This window comes from Schistocerca gregaria, chromosome 2, assembly GCF_023897955.1.
Source record: "Schistocerca gregaria isolate iqSchGreg1 chromosome 2, iqSchGreg1.2, whole genome shotgun sequence".
Classification (NCBI taxonomy): Eukaryota; Metazoa; Arthropoda; class Insecta; order Orthoptera; family Acrididae; genus Schistocerca; species Schistocerca gregaria.
Window position 1 is genome coordinate 39780957 of NC_064921.1, and position 17477 is coordinate 39798433.

General features: G+C 40.7%; 1 protein-coding gene across 2 annotated transcripts in view; it reads right to left on the reverse strand.

Moving 5' to 3' along the window:
• Positions 1-17477, reverse strand: part of LOC126336278 (phospholipid-transporting ATPase ABCA3) — a 639220-nt gene that overhangs the window by 398420 nt on the left and 223323 nt on the right. For both annotated transcript variants that reach the window (XM_049999794.1, XM_049999793.1), the window contains exons 11-12: positions 13733-13850; positions 7657-7811 (exon numbers count right to left, since the gene is read on the reverse strand). In XM_049999794.1, the coding sequence (XP_049855751.1) occupies positions 7657-7811; positions 13733-13850 (273 nt within the window). The remainder of the gene's footprint in view (positions 1-7656; positions 7812-13732; positions 13851-17477) is intronic.

Here is a 17477-nt window from a genome sequence, read left to right on the forward strand (position 1 = left end):
GCGTAAAGTTGGAGAAGCCTCCTGAGGGACTTTGAGATTCTTAGACTTACATGCCAATATGTAATCTCCCTGATGGTATTTTTTGTTAAAAATAAGAATAAATTTAGACATCTGCTCGTATTGCTTGACACAAAGTGGGCTGGCTCATGAGTTGAGGAGGTGGATTGAATCAGCACATTGGATTAACAAGCATCAGTATGGTATATCAACAAGATTCAGTGTGGTTTTCAAATTTGTTTTCCTCACTTGTTGAGGCAAATGCCGGGCTGGACTGAAACTGCCCTGTAGAAACAGAGTACATGAGTCCACTTTCTTAAACAAGCTGGTAATTGCGCCACTGGAAACGGCATCTGGCCTCAGAAGTTGAAACACAGAAATCTCTAAATACAGATCCCTAATGACAGGAAGAATTCTAAAGAAAAATGAATTTGAAAAGGATGGTGAAATTCACACAGTAATACCTTAAGTAAAAATGATTTTGGTGCAGCTCTTCTACCGTGTCTAATATTCAAAATGTAGTTTTATGTTTTGATGCCAAAGTATATAATAAGCTGCTGGCGTCAGACATGGAACTGAAAATACCCATATATTCAGAAACAAAGGAAAGAATACCTTTTTAAATGCTACTCCCATAATTTAACAGAATATATGGGCTCAGGGATGCATATTTCATTTAATACTAATGATCATATTACACAGGTTTTTTAAGTTTTTCACAACAAAGATGGCTTAGTGGTCTACAAAAACAGCTAAGTTACACAAATGCTGAGTACAAAGCAGCAGCTGAGCGTCGTATGAGGCGTGGTGCAGAGGGGAGGGGCAATTACACATTTCAAAGCTGCTACCTTTCTCCCCGAAAATGCATAGTCAGATATAGCAACACAGAAGTAATTCCTATAATTATCGATGTAAATAGATCCATTATAAGAATACGTTACAGAAGTGGCCAGCTGTGGTTGCTCCTCACATCTCCGAATGCTCTCCCTCTTAACAGGATTCAGGAAACATCATGAAAGAATGCACTCTTACAAGCGTTACTTCAAATTATATAACTTGTACCACAAATAATATAATATACAGGCACATTTATACAATAAATGTTAAATCTACAAATGTAGACTTGCATAATTCGTTATGTATGTACATCTTTATTTTCTTGTATTATTTGTAAACAGATATTTCTAACTGCTTTCATGAGATGAGGACTGACATTCATTAAGTTCTGTAGCAAAATCATTTGTAGACCATCATCACTGGATGTAAGGCAAACCATATCAGTTAGAAACATATACCATTTCTCTTTCCAGCTGATACATGTCACATCAATGCTGTCTCAGTGAAACCACACTAACAACTATTGTAACCCAATACATTAGTAACCAACCACCAGTGGGAGGAGGGAAAAAAAATTGGAGAGATATCTGATGCGCAGCAACAAGTATGCTGCATATTTCTGTATTACAAAAGTATCAAATTCCACCAAGCACAGGATGTTAGTCCCTGAAGTGTTGAAAATTTGAAATTGAGATTACGATGTGCTTTTGTAACTCGATTATCGCTCATGTCACATGATCTCGCCAACCAACAAAAGCAGATATTCAGAGCGTAGAGCACGTGATGTAGTCAGTCGATAGCAACATCACTATTTATTTATTTATTTTTTGTAGCACAAACACAGAAATAGGAAAAGTTAAAGGTTTAAATTAATATACAAGTGTGGCTACAAGAAAATCTGTGCTTTCACATGTAATATTGGTCTTGAATGTCAATAAGCCACCAGAAAAGTTAATGTTGCACGTATAAATTGGTCGTGTATTTTTTTTTAAAAAAAAAAGATACATCACACAAATTTGCCTGTAAAATTTTAAATAATGACATAAATGTCTGGTCTTCTGGTCTCAAAATTCGTCTGAGTGGCTGGTCCTCAAAGGGTTAAGTCAGAGTCAAATTCATCGCACATTCTCATATGTGACGTATTTCATCTTGTGTAAAAGGAAATTTGCATTGAAAGTGATGGTTTTTAAAACCATCCTTCACAATATTTTCCCACAAGCTATTAGAAATAGGTTCATTTCAGCAATTGCCTCAACCACCAGAAAACAGCCATTACTGCGCATACGGAGCTACAGTGACGTAGGAAGCCTGTATCTTCGTTCATATTAAGCATTAAGAGATCTCACATTACATCATAAAAGAAACAGGACACCAGATGATACTCCAAGACATCGGATTTTCATAAACCTTACTAAAATAGGTAATTCTACTTGAAGTGCAGATTCAATTCACTATGAAGTAGGCCCCAACCTGATATTAAACTGTTAAGTGTGGTTTTTGGGATGTTAGAGCAGGTGTCATGTAACTTGGTGGATGAGGACTGGATGTGAAGTAGCATGGAAGTCATATTAGTCGACCAATAGGAGTCGAGTCAGTCAGCTGTAGCGAGTGCCCGATTTAATACCGTTCTGGACAAGGAAAGCGTTTCTGAAGAAGAGAAATTTGTTAAGATCCAGTATAGATTTAAGTGTCAGGAAGTCGTTTCTGAAAATATTTGTATGGAGTGTAGCCATCTATGGAAGTGAAACATAGATGATAAGTAGTTTGGACAAGAAGAGAATAGAAGCTTTCGAAATGTGGTGCTACAGAAGAATGCTGAAGATTAGATGGGTAGATCATATAACTAATGAGGAGGTATTGAATGGGATTTGGGAGAAGAGAAGTTTGTGGCACAACTTGACTAGAAGAAGGGATCAGTTGGTAGGACATATTCTGAGGCATCAAGGGATCACCAATTTAGTATTGGAGGGCAGTGTGGAGGGTAAAAATCGCAGAGGGAGACCAAGAGATGAATACACTAAGCAGATTCAGAAGGATGTAGGTTGCAGTAGGTACTGGGAGATGAAGAAGCTTGCCCAGGATAGAGTAGCATGGAGAGCTGCATCAAACCAGTCTCAGGACTGAAGACCACAACAACAACAACTGTGGAGACCGAGTTTACAACTGGTTTCAGAATTGTGTGTGATGCTCTTTCAGAAGTTATTGGAAGGCATTGTAGTAATATAAGTGGCAACAGCAAATCTCACCCAGTATTACACAGGCAGGTGAGAGAAATAATATTTCACGTGTATGAGTTCTTTAGATGGGAGCTGCAAGCGGCAGCCACCGCTGACAAAAAAGCATCGCCCAGTGTTGACAAGTGCCAAGAACAAACAGCTGAGGTGTGTGGTATCGGTTTGAGAACTGTACAACAGATTACCAGTGAAGCCAAAGCATCTACTGAATCACCTATTTTTAAGTCACCTGGTAACTGCCGAAATCGAAAGAAATTCATAAGTGAGCTCAACGATTTCAGCAAGAATGTGTTACAGCACAAAATATTCGACATGTATAGCCAAGGTGAATATCCTACAGCAGATAAATTATTTTCCTGCATGAAAGAAGCCAAAAGTTGTCAACGGCAGCAAATCTAGCATGCTCAGAATATTAAGGGAGATAGGATTTAATATAGAAAGAGCATTGACAGAAGAAAACTGGTCTTTGAGAGAAGTGACACTGTTGCAGCAAGAACTGAGTTCTTGAGAGAAATGCACCAGATAAAACAAACCAGAAAATCACGTATTTATTATCTCAATGAAACATACATTCACCAGAACCATCCAAGACCAATGTGCTGGAAGACAAGTGATGCTGTTGGTGGCCTGAAGTTTCCTGTGGGAAAAGGGAGACGCCTTATTGTTCTTCACGCTGGTTCTGCAGAGACACGCTTGATACCAGAAAGTAAATGAATATTTAAAGCATCAAAGGCGAAGGAATTAGATGACTATCACTCTGAAATGACCTATGCTGTCTTCAAGCGGTGGTTTGTGCAATAGCTACTTCCGTACACGGCAGAGAATTCTGTTATTGTCATGGACAATGCAAGTGTGCACACTGTACAAGTGAATAAGGCTCCTACTTCAAATATCAGGAAGGATGAAATTATTTCACGGTTGTCGTCTAATGGAATTCCTCACACAGCATCACAGACCAGGGCAGAGTTACTCACACTTGAAAATGGATACAAGCCTAAATACTGCACTTACGAGATAGATGAACTGGCAAGACAGCATGGTCACGAAGTAATCAGGTTACCACCATATCACTGCCATTACAATCCTATTGAGCTGGTATAGGCGCAAGTTAAGGAACGTATCTCAGGAAGAAACAGCACCTTCCGAATTGCTGACGTGGAAAGACTCACACCTGAAGCAGTGGACAATGTAAGCATAACTGCATGGGCAAACAACATCAGACATTCAGAAACGCTCCAGGAAGAAGATTTTAAAAAGGAAATCAACAGAGACTCGGTGCTGGAGCCTTTCATAATTAATCTACACAATTTGGATTCGTCTTTATCAGACAGCGAGGATGAAGATGTTTTGGGATATCTGTGACAGCACTGCAATGCTGCGGTAAGCATTTAAACATATATTGTAAATCATAAGCCTGTCTAGGTTTGCCTGGCTGGTAAAGTAATTATAAAAATATTTTAGTTTCTTATGCAATTTTGTTGTGGACTTTGTTTAAAGCTTGTCTTCAGTGATTACACTCGTCAATTTTCTTATTGAATTATCCATCAAAACATGTAAAATTTCGTTTGTATTTATGCTAGTTGGCTGCTGTCTCCATTTTTGAAAAAGTAATTGTTCTTGCTTTCCCGAAAATTAGTCCCAACAAACAGCATGTGGAAACTTGTTTTATATTATCTATAGCAATAACTATGTACAATAGGCACAATATCAACAACTATAAATTATTTGTTGTATGTGAGGTGTCTGGAAACAGAAAGTGCCTTTGGTTCTTTTAATAACGATTTTTCATGTATGACAGGCTCTTTTTATATTTTCTGAAATATGATTCTTTGAGCTATGTGTCGAAAAGATGCTCTACATATAGACGTTTGCTTAGGTCACTTAAAAAACTGGCATGCAAAAATTTCACATGTGTGAATATTTCCCCTGCAATCCAAATAAATAATTTTGATTGCAGATCTCTGGGTTCGAAAGGGAGACAGAAATACTCCTGTATGTGCCACGATTTTTCCCGGTACTCACAAATATTGCAAAACATTTTATGTGTATTATAAAAATTGTCTCAGTATCAGTAGGAATACATTTTTTCACGAGGTTTCTTCTACTTTTCAAATTTTATTTTTCAATGCAGCACAAGAAAATTGTATTTTCTGAGTTAGAGTAGGAAAGATAAATAAATGCGCAGCAGTTTCCCCAGTTACTCAACACGGTATTCTTGTGTTGATCAACAGACACAATAAACTACGCAAGTCTGTCTATTATTCTTGCCAATGCTGATAGTTCTTTTATTTTTACACATTTTATACAACACCATATTTTAAAGGCAGACGATTCGATGACAACGCCTTTCTCACAAAGACCTACAGGTATTATTGCGCTTGTCACCTTTCCCGCACGTGTGTCTACTTCAATGCTCGACGGTCGAATGGAGCGGTAACACACAGTGTGGATACACTGCCACCTTCATTATGGGATAATGTCATATGTGCTCGCCATTGTGGCCAAGCAGTTCTAGGCACTTCAGTCCGCAACCGCGCAACCGCTACGGTCGCAGGTTCAAATCCTGCCTCAGGCACGAATGTGTGTGATGTCCGTAGGTTAGTTAGGTTAAAGTAGTTCTAAGTTCTAGGGGACTGATGACCTCAGATGTTAAGTCTCATAGTGCTCAGAGTCATTTGAATTTTTGAAATCCAGCAAACAGTTGAAACTAGCCAATAGTCTGGAATGAAACATTTCGTTTCAAATAAATTGACTGCCTCAGTGGAAAAGATTAATTACAGCCAAATCTCTTTAACAAACCAACAAAAATAACTTCGTTCTGCAAGGCAATTAATGATTGGCTGTCATAAACCCAGAAATAAATTGAAACCACAAAATGGAAACTAATAATGTATTTTAGCCTTCCATGATTATGTGAATGTATTTAATTCAATTGATGGCTCCCAGCTACAGAAATCTGTTTTGTTATCATTTGACATGAGAGCTTTAAATGAAGAGGAAACAGCAAAATCACTAAATGTAAACACTGTGTGACAGAAAAATTTTTCCGGGTAGCATCTGGCTGCTTGCCAATACAGCCAGCAGCCACACTTCAAGGAGCCAGATGCGGGAGAATGCACCGTCCATGCGTGACTCAACTGTGCAGGGGCACGAGCTCACTGGCAACTGCTCTAACAAAGCTAACGTAAATAACTGTGACATCATGCTCATTGCAAGCAGTTCGTTGTTTTAAAGTATTGCATAGTCTTCATCCTAATGCCTTTTGCTGTTGGCAGACCCTCGCGTTTGCAGTGTTTTTGTTGTGATGGCGCATTTCCTTTGAAACTTAAGTATTACTTTATTTTTTCTCTTATTTATGTTTTATTGCTACAGTATAATTCTGCAGTAGTGGGATATAGTAATATTCTTTGTTAGAGTATCCATTCTTAGCAGTCAAAATTGCAAAAATTTAACTGAAAACCAAAACACTGAAAATTTCCCGGAATTCTAAAAATATCCATGTTTTTCCCAGTTTTCTCCAGGTTTTTTTCCAGAGTTACTGGCTGTCCCAGGGCATATACATCCTGTATAATGAAAATAACATCTGATAATGTAAACTCCAGGTGGGAATATGAACACTAAATGTAAGGAATAGAATAGATTGCTACTCACCCTAAAGATTACACACTGAGTTGCAGACAGGCACAATGGAAAGACTATAAGTCATTTGGCTTACAGCTAAGGCCTTCTTCAGAAAAGAAAACACACACACACACACACACACACACACACACACACACACACACACACACACAGATTCCAAGACTTACCAAGTGGGAAAGTGCCAGTAGATAGACACAAGGAATAAAACACACAAACACACACACAGAATTTCGAGCTTTCACAACCGGTGGCTGCTTCGTCAGGAAAGAGGGAAGGAAGAGGAAAGATGAAAGGATGTGGTTTTTAAGGGAGAGGGTAAGGAGTCATTCCAATCCCGGGAGCGGAAAGACTTACCTTACCCTCCCACCACCACCTACTCCAGTCCTGTAACCCGAAAGGTGTACACGATCAAAGGGAGAGCCACGTGTGAAAGCACCCACGTGATTTACCAACTGACCGGCCTGCACTGTGACGCTTTCTATGTGGGAATGACCAGCAACAAACTGTCCATTTGCATGAATGGACACAGGCAGACAGTGTTTGTTGGTAATGAGGATCACCCTGTGGCTAAACATGCCTTGATGCACGGCCAGCACATCTTGGCACAGTGTTACACCATTCGAGTTATCTGGATACTTCCCACCAACACCAACCTATCCGAACTCCGGAGATGGGAACTCGCCCTTCCGTATATCCTCTCTTCTCGATATCCGCCAGGCCTCAACCTCCGTTGTGTGTGTGTGTGTGTGTGTGTGTGTGTGTGTGTGTGTGTGTGTGTGTGTGTGTGTGCATTACAGTGTTTCTGTTGTGCCTGTCTGCAGCTCAGCATGTCACCTTTACGGTGAGTACCAATGTATCGTTTCCCTTATGTTGTTAAATAGGATCTGGCATTACCATACTTATCAGTACAACATTTAAATTAAAGATCATGCACTAATAGCCCTACCTTCGCAAAGAAATGCAAGTGTTCCTTTACAGTGAGCTCATCAAATAGAACATTATGCTGAGGACACAAGCCAAGGCTGTCTCTGACAGCTTGCATGTTTCTTCTTATATCGTATCCATTTACAGTTGCTGTGCCACCAGAAGGTGTTAACATACCTAGAAACAATAGAGATGGGTAATACTTTAAAGGCAAAATTTGTCTAGAAGGTATTTCAACATTTTAAGAAACTTGACAACTGAGCTGACTTCATCCTAACTTTGTGGACAGTCAGAATCACTTATCACCACCACAAACATGTCAGTACATAGAAAAATCTCTGAAAATAACATTCATTATACTGATTTCAGTACATGTAAACAAGATGTTCATCTTCTATCTCAGTTGTTACATCCATCAAATTCTAATATTTACACCAAAAATTTTTAAATGTGTGGTACATAGTCTGGTAGTAATCAGTATTCACATAGACTTCAACAGACAAACCAGATAACTGTGAAACTATTATAATTCTCACCTTACACTATTGATGACTGCCAGTGGTTACCTTAAAATATACCAATCCCAAATGCTAATGTCCTCAAGGATTTTGTAAGAAGATTCTAGGCAATTGGTGGCTGATAATTTTATTGTGTGAATAAAGACACAATTTATTCACAATTACAAACAGAGATGAGAAAGAAAGACTGATTGTTGGGGATTGCATCAGACAGGTTTTGAAAACCTGAGAGGGATTAAAGATGGAAGACAAGGTAATATGCAAGATGAGGACTACTGCTTAAACATGATGCATGAATGAGAGTGAAAAGCTTAGTGCAATGCACATAACAGACGTGGGAGGAGGGCAGTGAAAAATAGACAGGTAAGACAATGAAAAATGAAGAAAATTAAAAAACACTGGAAAAAAAGAGTAGTTATGGAGAAGAAATGCTGAGATGGAAGAAATTAATGTACATTAAGGCCCAATGAGTGGCAAGAAACAAGGACATCTTGTACTACTACTACCAACCTGTGGAGTTCTCAGAAGTTGGTATCTGGGGAAGAATCCAGATGGTGAGTGTGATGAAACAGGTGCAGGGGCCACAATTGTCATGTTGTAGAGCATGCTCTGCAACAGGATATTGTGTGTTGCCAGTGCATGCCCTCTGTATCCTAATTGATAATTTGATGGTAGTCATGCCAATGTAAAGAGACGAACAGTCTTTAAATAACAGCTGGTATATGACATGTCGTTTCACAGGTGGCTCTCTCTTTCATTGTATGGGTTTTGCCAGTTACAGAGCTTGCTATAGGTGGTGGTAGGAGGTTGTGTTTGGAAAGTCTTGCAGTGGCAATGGTCACATGGGTAGGAGCCATAGGGTTGGAAGATGGGTGCAGAAGGGGCATAGGGTCTGACAGGAATGTCGCAGAGTTTTGGAGGGTGGCTAAAAGCCATTCTAGATGTGGTGAGCAAAATTCCAGGCAGAATGAATCTCATTTCAGGGCATGATTTTAGGAAGTCATGGCCATGTCCAAGTAACTGATTAAAACATTCAGGATCAGGATAAAACTGAGTCACCAGTGGTGAGCTCCGAAGTTGTTTTTTGGAGGGATTAGCAGTACCATGATTGGATGTGATGGCCTGGGAAGTTTGCTTTTGAACTAGGCTGGTGGTGTAAATAAGTGCAGTGAAGCCTGAGATGGGAATGGTAGTGTATTGTTGAAAATACCCTGCATCCAAACAAATATGTTTGCCTCGGATACCAAGGTTTTATGGGAGGGAACATTTGAGAAAGGACGGCAACTGTCAAAATGTAAGTACTGTTGTTTGTTGGTAGGTTTAATGTGGACGGAAGTGTGTAAGTAGCTGGCCTTCAGTGAGGACAAGATCAACATCATGGAAAGTGGCATGGGATTCGGAATAGGAGCATGTGAAATATTTAGAGATTCCAGGAATTTTAACAGTTCGTCATATGGTAAAAATGCCACCATTGTATCTAAAACAAACAAGGGGCTGAAGACTTATGGATCCCAGGAAAGCCCCCTCCAAGTGACCCATGAAAAGGTTGGCATAGGAAGGAGCCATCCTTGTTCCCATGGCCGTACCCCTGATCTGTTTGTATGTATGCCCTCAAAGGTGAAGTAGTTGTTGGTAAGTATAAAGTTAATAATGTACGTGGGGGATGTTGGTATAGAGGGGGGTGGCATCAATGGTGAAAAGCAAGGTGTGTGGTGGGAGTGGGACGGGCACAAATTTCAGACAATCTAAGAAATGGTTGATATCTTTGATGTAGAAGGGGAGTTTTGTACTATGGGTTGCAGGTATGGATGAACTAAGGCAGATAAACATTCAGTGGGTGGGGTGCTTTGAAACCAGCAACTATAGGACACCCAGGATGATTGGGTTTGTAGATCTTAGGAGGAAGGTAAAAGGTGGAGGTGCATGGTTTGGGTAGTGTGAGAAGTCCCATGGATTGAAGTGTTAGTTCTTGTGAGGGTCCTGGGGTTCTAAGGAGGGACTGCAGGTCAGCTTGAATCACAGGGTTGGGATCTTGATGGCAGACACTGCATGTAGAGCTGTCAGACAACTGGTGTTGACCTTCACTAACGTATGTACTCCTTTCAGTCAAGTACTACAGTGGTAGATCCTTTGCCTGCTGGGAAGGTACTGATGGAATCATCAGCTTTTAGGGGATGTAGAACCTGGAGTTGTGTAGAGGACGGATTAGGATTATGTTTTGGGGACCTGAGGAAGGGTTTTGAAGCAATGCTGCATGTGAGGAATTCTTGGAAGGCTTGTAAGGGTTGATTTTGAGGTAGTGGTGATGGATCAAGCTGGGATCACGGTCTGAACTTTTCACGGCAGGGTTCAATGTCAGGTTTGCTGTTGGAAAGGTTTTTGGATTTCGTTGTGAAGTGATATTTTCAATTATGTTATGCGTGAAGGAAAGCAGGTCCCTAAGCAAAGGATCAAACACAGGTTCAGGGCTAAAAATGAGACCCTTGGATAATACAGATAATTCAGGAGGGGAGAGTGCTTTAGATGAGAGGTTATGAACACTGTACTGTTACGACTAGTTCTTGTAATTACAAGGGTTATTCTTGGTTTAGGAGGCAGTGGTGAAGACTGTGGGATGTTAAGGAGGTTGGCTGAGCTCAGTTTGTAGGAGAGGAATGGTGGTTGATGGTGTGGCTGATGGTGTGGCTGATGGTGTGGCTGTTTAGGGAGCTACAGAGGGACAGGAAACGAAACATTACTGTTGAAGTAGTTTAGGAGAAGGTGGGATAGCTTTTGGAGGCGAATTCTGGCATATTTCAGTCTGAAGTTGGCTTGGGAGATGAATCTGTCCCAGAAAACATGTGGGGCAGAAAACTGCATGATTTTATAGAAGGAGAGAAGTCTGTTGGAGTGGAAACTGAGGCATATAGGTCACAGATTAGTCGGGCAAGAGCAAGAGATTGTTGTATTTGAAACTGTAAAAGAGGCTAGTGCATAGTAGGGTCATGTCCCGAGTATCAGTGACCTTACATTTTGACAGTTGCCGTCCTTTCTCAAACGTTCCCTCCCATACAGCCTTGGCTTCCGAGGCAAACATATTTGTTCAGATGCAGAGTCTTTTCAGCAATACACTGCCATTCCCACCTCAGTCTTCACTGCACTTATTTACACCACCAGCATAGTTCAAAAGCAAACTTCCCAGGCCATCTCATCCAATCCTGGTACTGCTGATCCCTCCAAAAAACAACTTCGGAGTGCACCAATGGTGAGTCAGTATTATCCTGATCTGGAATGTTTTAATCAGCTGCTTGGACATGGCCACGACTTCCGAAAATCATATCTTGAAATGAGATCCCTTCTGTCTGGAATTTTGCCCACCACACCTAGAATGGCTTTTATTGCCCTCCCAATTCCTGCAATATTCTTGTCAGACATTATGCACCTTCTGCACCCATCTTCCTACCCTATGGCTCCTACCCCTGTGACCGTCGCCACTGCAAGACTTTCTCAACACAACCTCCTACCACCACTTATAGCAGCCTTGTAACTGGCAAAACCCATACTATGAAAGGGAGAGCCACCTGTGAAACGACACGTCATATACCAGTTGTTATGTAAACGCTAGTCGGCCTTTGACATTGGCATGGCTACCATCAAATTATCAATTAGGATGAATGGGCATATGCAGAGGGTGTACACTGGCAACACACAATATCCTACAACATGACAATCATGACCTCTGCACCTGTTTCATCACACACACCATCTGGATTCTTCCCCAGATACCAATTTCTGAGAACTGCACAGGTTGTAACTAGCACTACATGTTCTTGTTTCTTGCCACTCATTTGGCCTTAATTTACATTAATTTCTACCATCTCAGCATTTCTTCACTGTAACTACTCTTTTCTTCAGTCCATTTTAGTTTTCTTCATCTTTCATTGTCTTACCTGTCTATTTTTCACCACCCTCCTCCCACTTCTATTATGTACACTGCTCTTAGGTTTCCGCTCTTATTAACTCATGCATGATGTTTAAGCAGTAATCCCTGTCTTGCAAACTACCCTGTATTCCACCTTTAAGCACTCATTTTTCAAATCCCATCCAATGCAGTCCCAACAATCAGTCTTTCCTTCTCATCCCTCTGAGCCATGGTTCTGGGTGATTTTCCTGAAATCTGGCCCTTTTCCCAGACCTCACAAGTACCTTTCCTTCACCCCTCTTCCTTTTCCTTCAACCCTTCTGCCTGAAGAAGGAGCCACTGGCTCTGAAAGCTTGCCCAATTACAACCTTTTTTTATTGTGCGTTCTGTCGCCACTTGGTGAGTAGCTTTTTGTCTATCCATTTAAATTATTCTGTCAAAAATTGGTGGTTTCATTGCAATATTATGAATAGGATAGCTGCTACTCACCATATAACACAGATGCTGAGTCGCAGATAGGTACAACAAAAGATTGTCAGAATGTGAGCTTTTGGCCAACAAGGCCTTTGTCGGAAGCAGATGACACACACACACACACACACACACACACACACACACACACACACACACGTACACAGCACAGATGCAGATTCACAAAGGACTTGTTGGCCAAAGCTCACTGTCACTGTCTGACAGTCTTTTTTTGTGTCTTTCTGAGACTGAGCATCTTCACTATATGGTGGGTAGCTACTCTCTTTTTCATATAGAGGAGATGTTGAATTGTACATAGGTATAATAAAAACAGTGCTAAAGGTGTGAGCTTCTAGCCAGAAAAGCTTCTTCTAAAGTAGACAACTCACACACACATGACCACTGACTCTGTCCACTGAGGCTCACTGCAAACAACTGTGGACGATGGAAGAAGTGCTCTGGGTGGTTGAGTCAAGAGGGAAGCTGTAGTGTGGAGGGGGAGGGATGGAGGGTAAGAGTGGAGGATGGTAAAGTGCTCATAAACTTGCTTGTGTTGTGCTTGTGTGAATGTGTGTATGTCTACTTCAGGAGAAGGCCTCTGGGCTGAAAGCTCATGTGTTTAGCAGTATTTTCTATGTATTCTGTTAAGCCATGTATATGATTTGATCATAGGAGTCTTTTACTAAGCAGGTAGTACTACACAAAATTGTGTCTCCCAATATTTTACCAAGGAAGGAAGCTGTCATCACAAAATTTCCATCGGAACATTTAAAATTAGCTTTCAATCAGTTTAGCTTACTGATATCAGGATGGATTATGATTTGCTATGTCTTAAGAATCTCAGTGCATACAACTGTGTCATCCCTTATTTCATGAGAAATTTTCCTTCTTGCACAAATCATTACAATTTAGTTTCCAAAAGCATATATTTTCATACAGTTAAAAACTGATTTTAATGGTTAAAATTAGAAACTGGTCATGATTAAAAACATTAACACAAGAAAGGTGCAGCCATCTCAGATGAGAAATTTTTAACCCATGTTGAAATACTGATGAACAGGGACACTTCAGGAGGTAACAAAGTGAGCTGGATTATTTGTCCTTGACTAATTTTGTTTGGTATCAAAAATTTACACAATTTGTGAACAACCTACATTTCACTGAATCTTTATCATTTTCATGACTTGCTGTAATATGAACATCATTACCTGTCAAAAGCGACATTGTTGTTGTCTTCCCAGCTCCATTGTGACCAAGAAGTACAGTAATTTGACCTTCATACATATTCAGGTCCAGATCATCAACAGCTACATTGTTATGGAAGACCTGCATAAAGAATCAATGACTGAATACACATATCTTAGAAAAAAGTTGGGGGTAAAAGTAAGTTACATTTCTTTACAATGTACACGATGTTGTAACCAGTTGAGAATGTCAAATCTTTTACAGCTAGATTAACTTCTTTTCCGCACAGTCATTGCAAAATCAGCAATACCACAAGTTTCCCCAACTGAAATTCCCTGATTTCCGGACAAGCTTTAGCATTTTCCCTGACAAATTTAGAGATCTCAAGGGTAAGTAAAGACATAAATTGACAAAAAAAGTAAGAACGTCTATATTTCTGAACATGTGAGCAAAAATCTTAAGTACTAGCGTCATCTTCTTTTGTAATTAACTGTTTTTATATGGAGAAAGCAAGAAATATGATATACATGTTTAATTAAGAACACTGATGTTATTTTATTTCAATAAAGCAAAACACATTTGGTGAGAAAAATGTGCATTTTGTTGGAGTTGCAAAACAGATTTAAAATATCTTCACTGCTTTCAGAAATAACCTCAGAAAAAAGTAGGTCCTTTGAAAGAAATGTATACGGTGGGGAAGAGTTGTGTAAACCAACACTATAGGTGACCGCCAATAAAATTTTGGTTCTACTATGTTCGTTATTGTCGGTTATTACCCACCGTGTTGTAACTGGCGTGCAAACTGCCAGTGACAGCCACAATTTTCGTCTTCTTATCATCCATTTTCCAGAACTATTTTCAAAGTGCCAAAATATATTAGAACAAATAAAATGTCTATAAAACACTACACTGTACAATGTACTTGTGGTGAGACAGTTGCAATTCCTGAAAACCATTGCCCACAGGCTCTGGCCTGCCGAGAGGCACCACAGTCCTGCGTCCATGGATCAGCCATGAAAATCCACTGCACTGTGCCATACACAGACAGACCTAGCCTGCAGGTAGACCCGTGAGACTAGACCCGACGGGCAGAGCCTGCAGACTGGTGGGAAACTGTCGGCTTCAGGTCGGCAGGCACAATCCCTTAGAGATACCCACAGAAATAGCCTGCAGTTGTGGCCCGTATGGAAGTCCACTTGTGTGGCCAGCTATTCATGTGTCACAGACACCGTATTAAAGAAATGAGACTACAGTGATCACCGACACGACAGGTAACTTGTGTGAATAGTCTGAGAATTGGTACTAATGAGCACAGGTAGCAACTCACCGTAAAGATGATTGCTGGGCCACAGACAGGCACACAGAAAAGACAATCACACTCTGACAACTAAATATTTGCCCATAACCTTTGTCAGAAAATGAGAGTGCACACATGTTCACACAATTACAACTCGTGCACACATTGCCACAGTCTCTGGCCGCTGCGTCACCAGGCTCTGAGAATCAGCTCCAAACAAACCACTCCTCACGCCCCCCTGACTCTCGTTGGCAGCTGCTAGGCTAGCAGCAAGTAGTGGTGACAGCACTGACTGCAAGCTGAGGGGAGGGAAGGGTGGGAAGGGGAGAAGCAATAAAAATGAGATAGTAGGGAAGTGGTGCATGTACTCAGCTGCGCCCAGCCAGCAACAACACGACATCTCAGTAAACGAACAATTTCATGCTACTGAGACACAAATGAGATTTATCCAGGTTTTTTTTTCAAATTTTCGTGGTATGTTTGAAATTCCTTGCTATTCCCTGATTTCCAGAACTTGTGGCAACCTCAAAAATACACTGAGGAGCCAAATCATTATGACCACCACCCAATATGAAACTTAATGTGGTTGGTGTCATTGCTGGCTTGTAACACAGTAAGAGAAGTATGTAAGTGGAGTAGAGACAATAGGTAAAAATTCTAATGACAATAATAGCTGCAAGTGGGGAAATCCACTCACATAAGTGACTTCAACAAAAGGCAAAGCATTACAGGCAGGCGCTCTCAAACAAGTATCCCAGAACTGGCAAAGCTCATCAGTTCATGTACTACTGTTGTGAGCTCTACAGAAAGTGGATGAAGAACAATAAGCGGGACGAGGTGTCAGATGTCCGTGCTTCATCACAGAATGTGGAGGCTTGCCTGCTGTAGAAAGCAGAATAAACAGCAATCTGTTTCATTTTTAATGACAGATTGAAATGCTGATGCAGGCACAAGCGTTTCGGAGCTCACCATTCAGTGCAAATTGTTGACCACAGTGTTCCACAGAATATCTGTGTCCACATTGACCCAATGATGTCATTTAGTACCACAGTAAGCTGGGGACCTTTGGGATCAGGCTGGACTGACGGGAACATGTCACCTTGTCACACGAATTACATTGCTTGTTACACTGGGTCAACTGTGCCCAGATACACTGTCACCTGGATGAACGGATGTCCAAAACATGCACTGTGCTGTGGTCACGGACCAATGTGGATGGTATTATGCTATGGGGACTCCCACAAGACCCACGGTAGTTATCAGAGGCAGCATGACGGCTGTAGACTGTGTTAACATAATTACAGATCACGTGCATCTGTTTGTGCCAATGCCTTCCTTGACAGTGATGGCATCTTTTAGCAGGATAATTGTCTGTGTCCAAAATCCAGTACAGTGTTACAGTGGTTTGAAGGGCAATGTAGAAAACTTACATCAATGCCTTGGTCACCAAACTGGTCCAACCTGAACACAACGAAACATGTCTGGTACACTACTGGTGCCAGATTCGCATGCTCAACAACCAGCTCTTAATGTACTGACACTGGATGTGCTACGCATAAACATCTGGCCCTACTTACCTATAGCAGACTTGTCAAATCTGTGCTCTGCAGAAACACTGTCATATTTGGTTTCAAAGGTGGTCCGACATACTATTGAGCAGATGGTCACCACAGTTTGACTTGACAATGTGGGTGCAATAGTGAGGAACTGTTTCACTGCCCTGTCCTCAGTACTATCAACAGAGGGAGGCAGACAGACAGGCAAGAGAGACAAAAAGCACGTGGAATAACAATCCAATAAGAAATTCTCAAAAAAAAAAAAAACGCGAGAACCATTTGGAATATTATGTAAAAAAAGACACTTACAATTCATTGCTTAAGAACAAAATTGTAACTTTATCACTTATTACCTTTAAGAAGACAAACTTTAATCAAATACGGAAAGTCAATGAGCTCATTACTTCAGCAGCAGCTCTTTTTTTAGTAAACTGTGAAGTACCAGGTCCATGCCTTCCCAGAAAGTCACTGACCACAGATACTTGTAAGTACATTTACAAAATGACCCCAAGTGAAATATGACTACAACAAATACATAAAGTGATGAAACCTCAAAATAAGTTGACCGAGTGATGCAGTTAGAGCATAAAAAATTTGCTCACCATATAGTAATATCGCTATCTAAGCTTGTCATCCATTATACACACTGGATCTGTTTGGACATCCTAAAAACATCATAAGAGGTGCTGCTACTAAACAAACGTGGTGTGTCGATGTAACAGCCAATTGTGTCAAGCTGCCCCCATAACAGGTGGGCCCCTCCCCTCTCAGCCAAGAGTCTGCACAACTGCCCTGCCACTCCTTTCAAACCTTCTCCAACCTATCCCTGTTTCTTCCGTGAGGAATGAATTAACAGTTCTGAAAGCTAGGAAAGTGTTTTCAATTTTAAGTGTGTCTGTCGATAGTGATGGAATT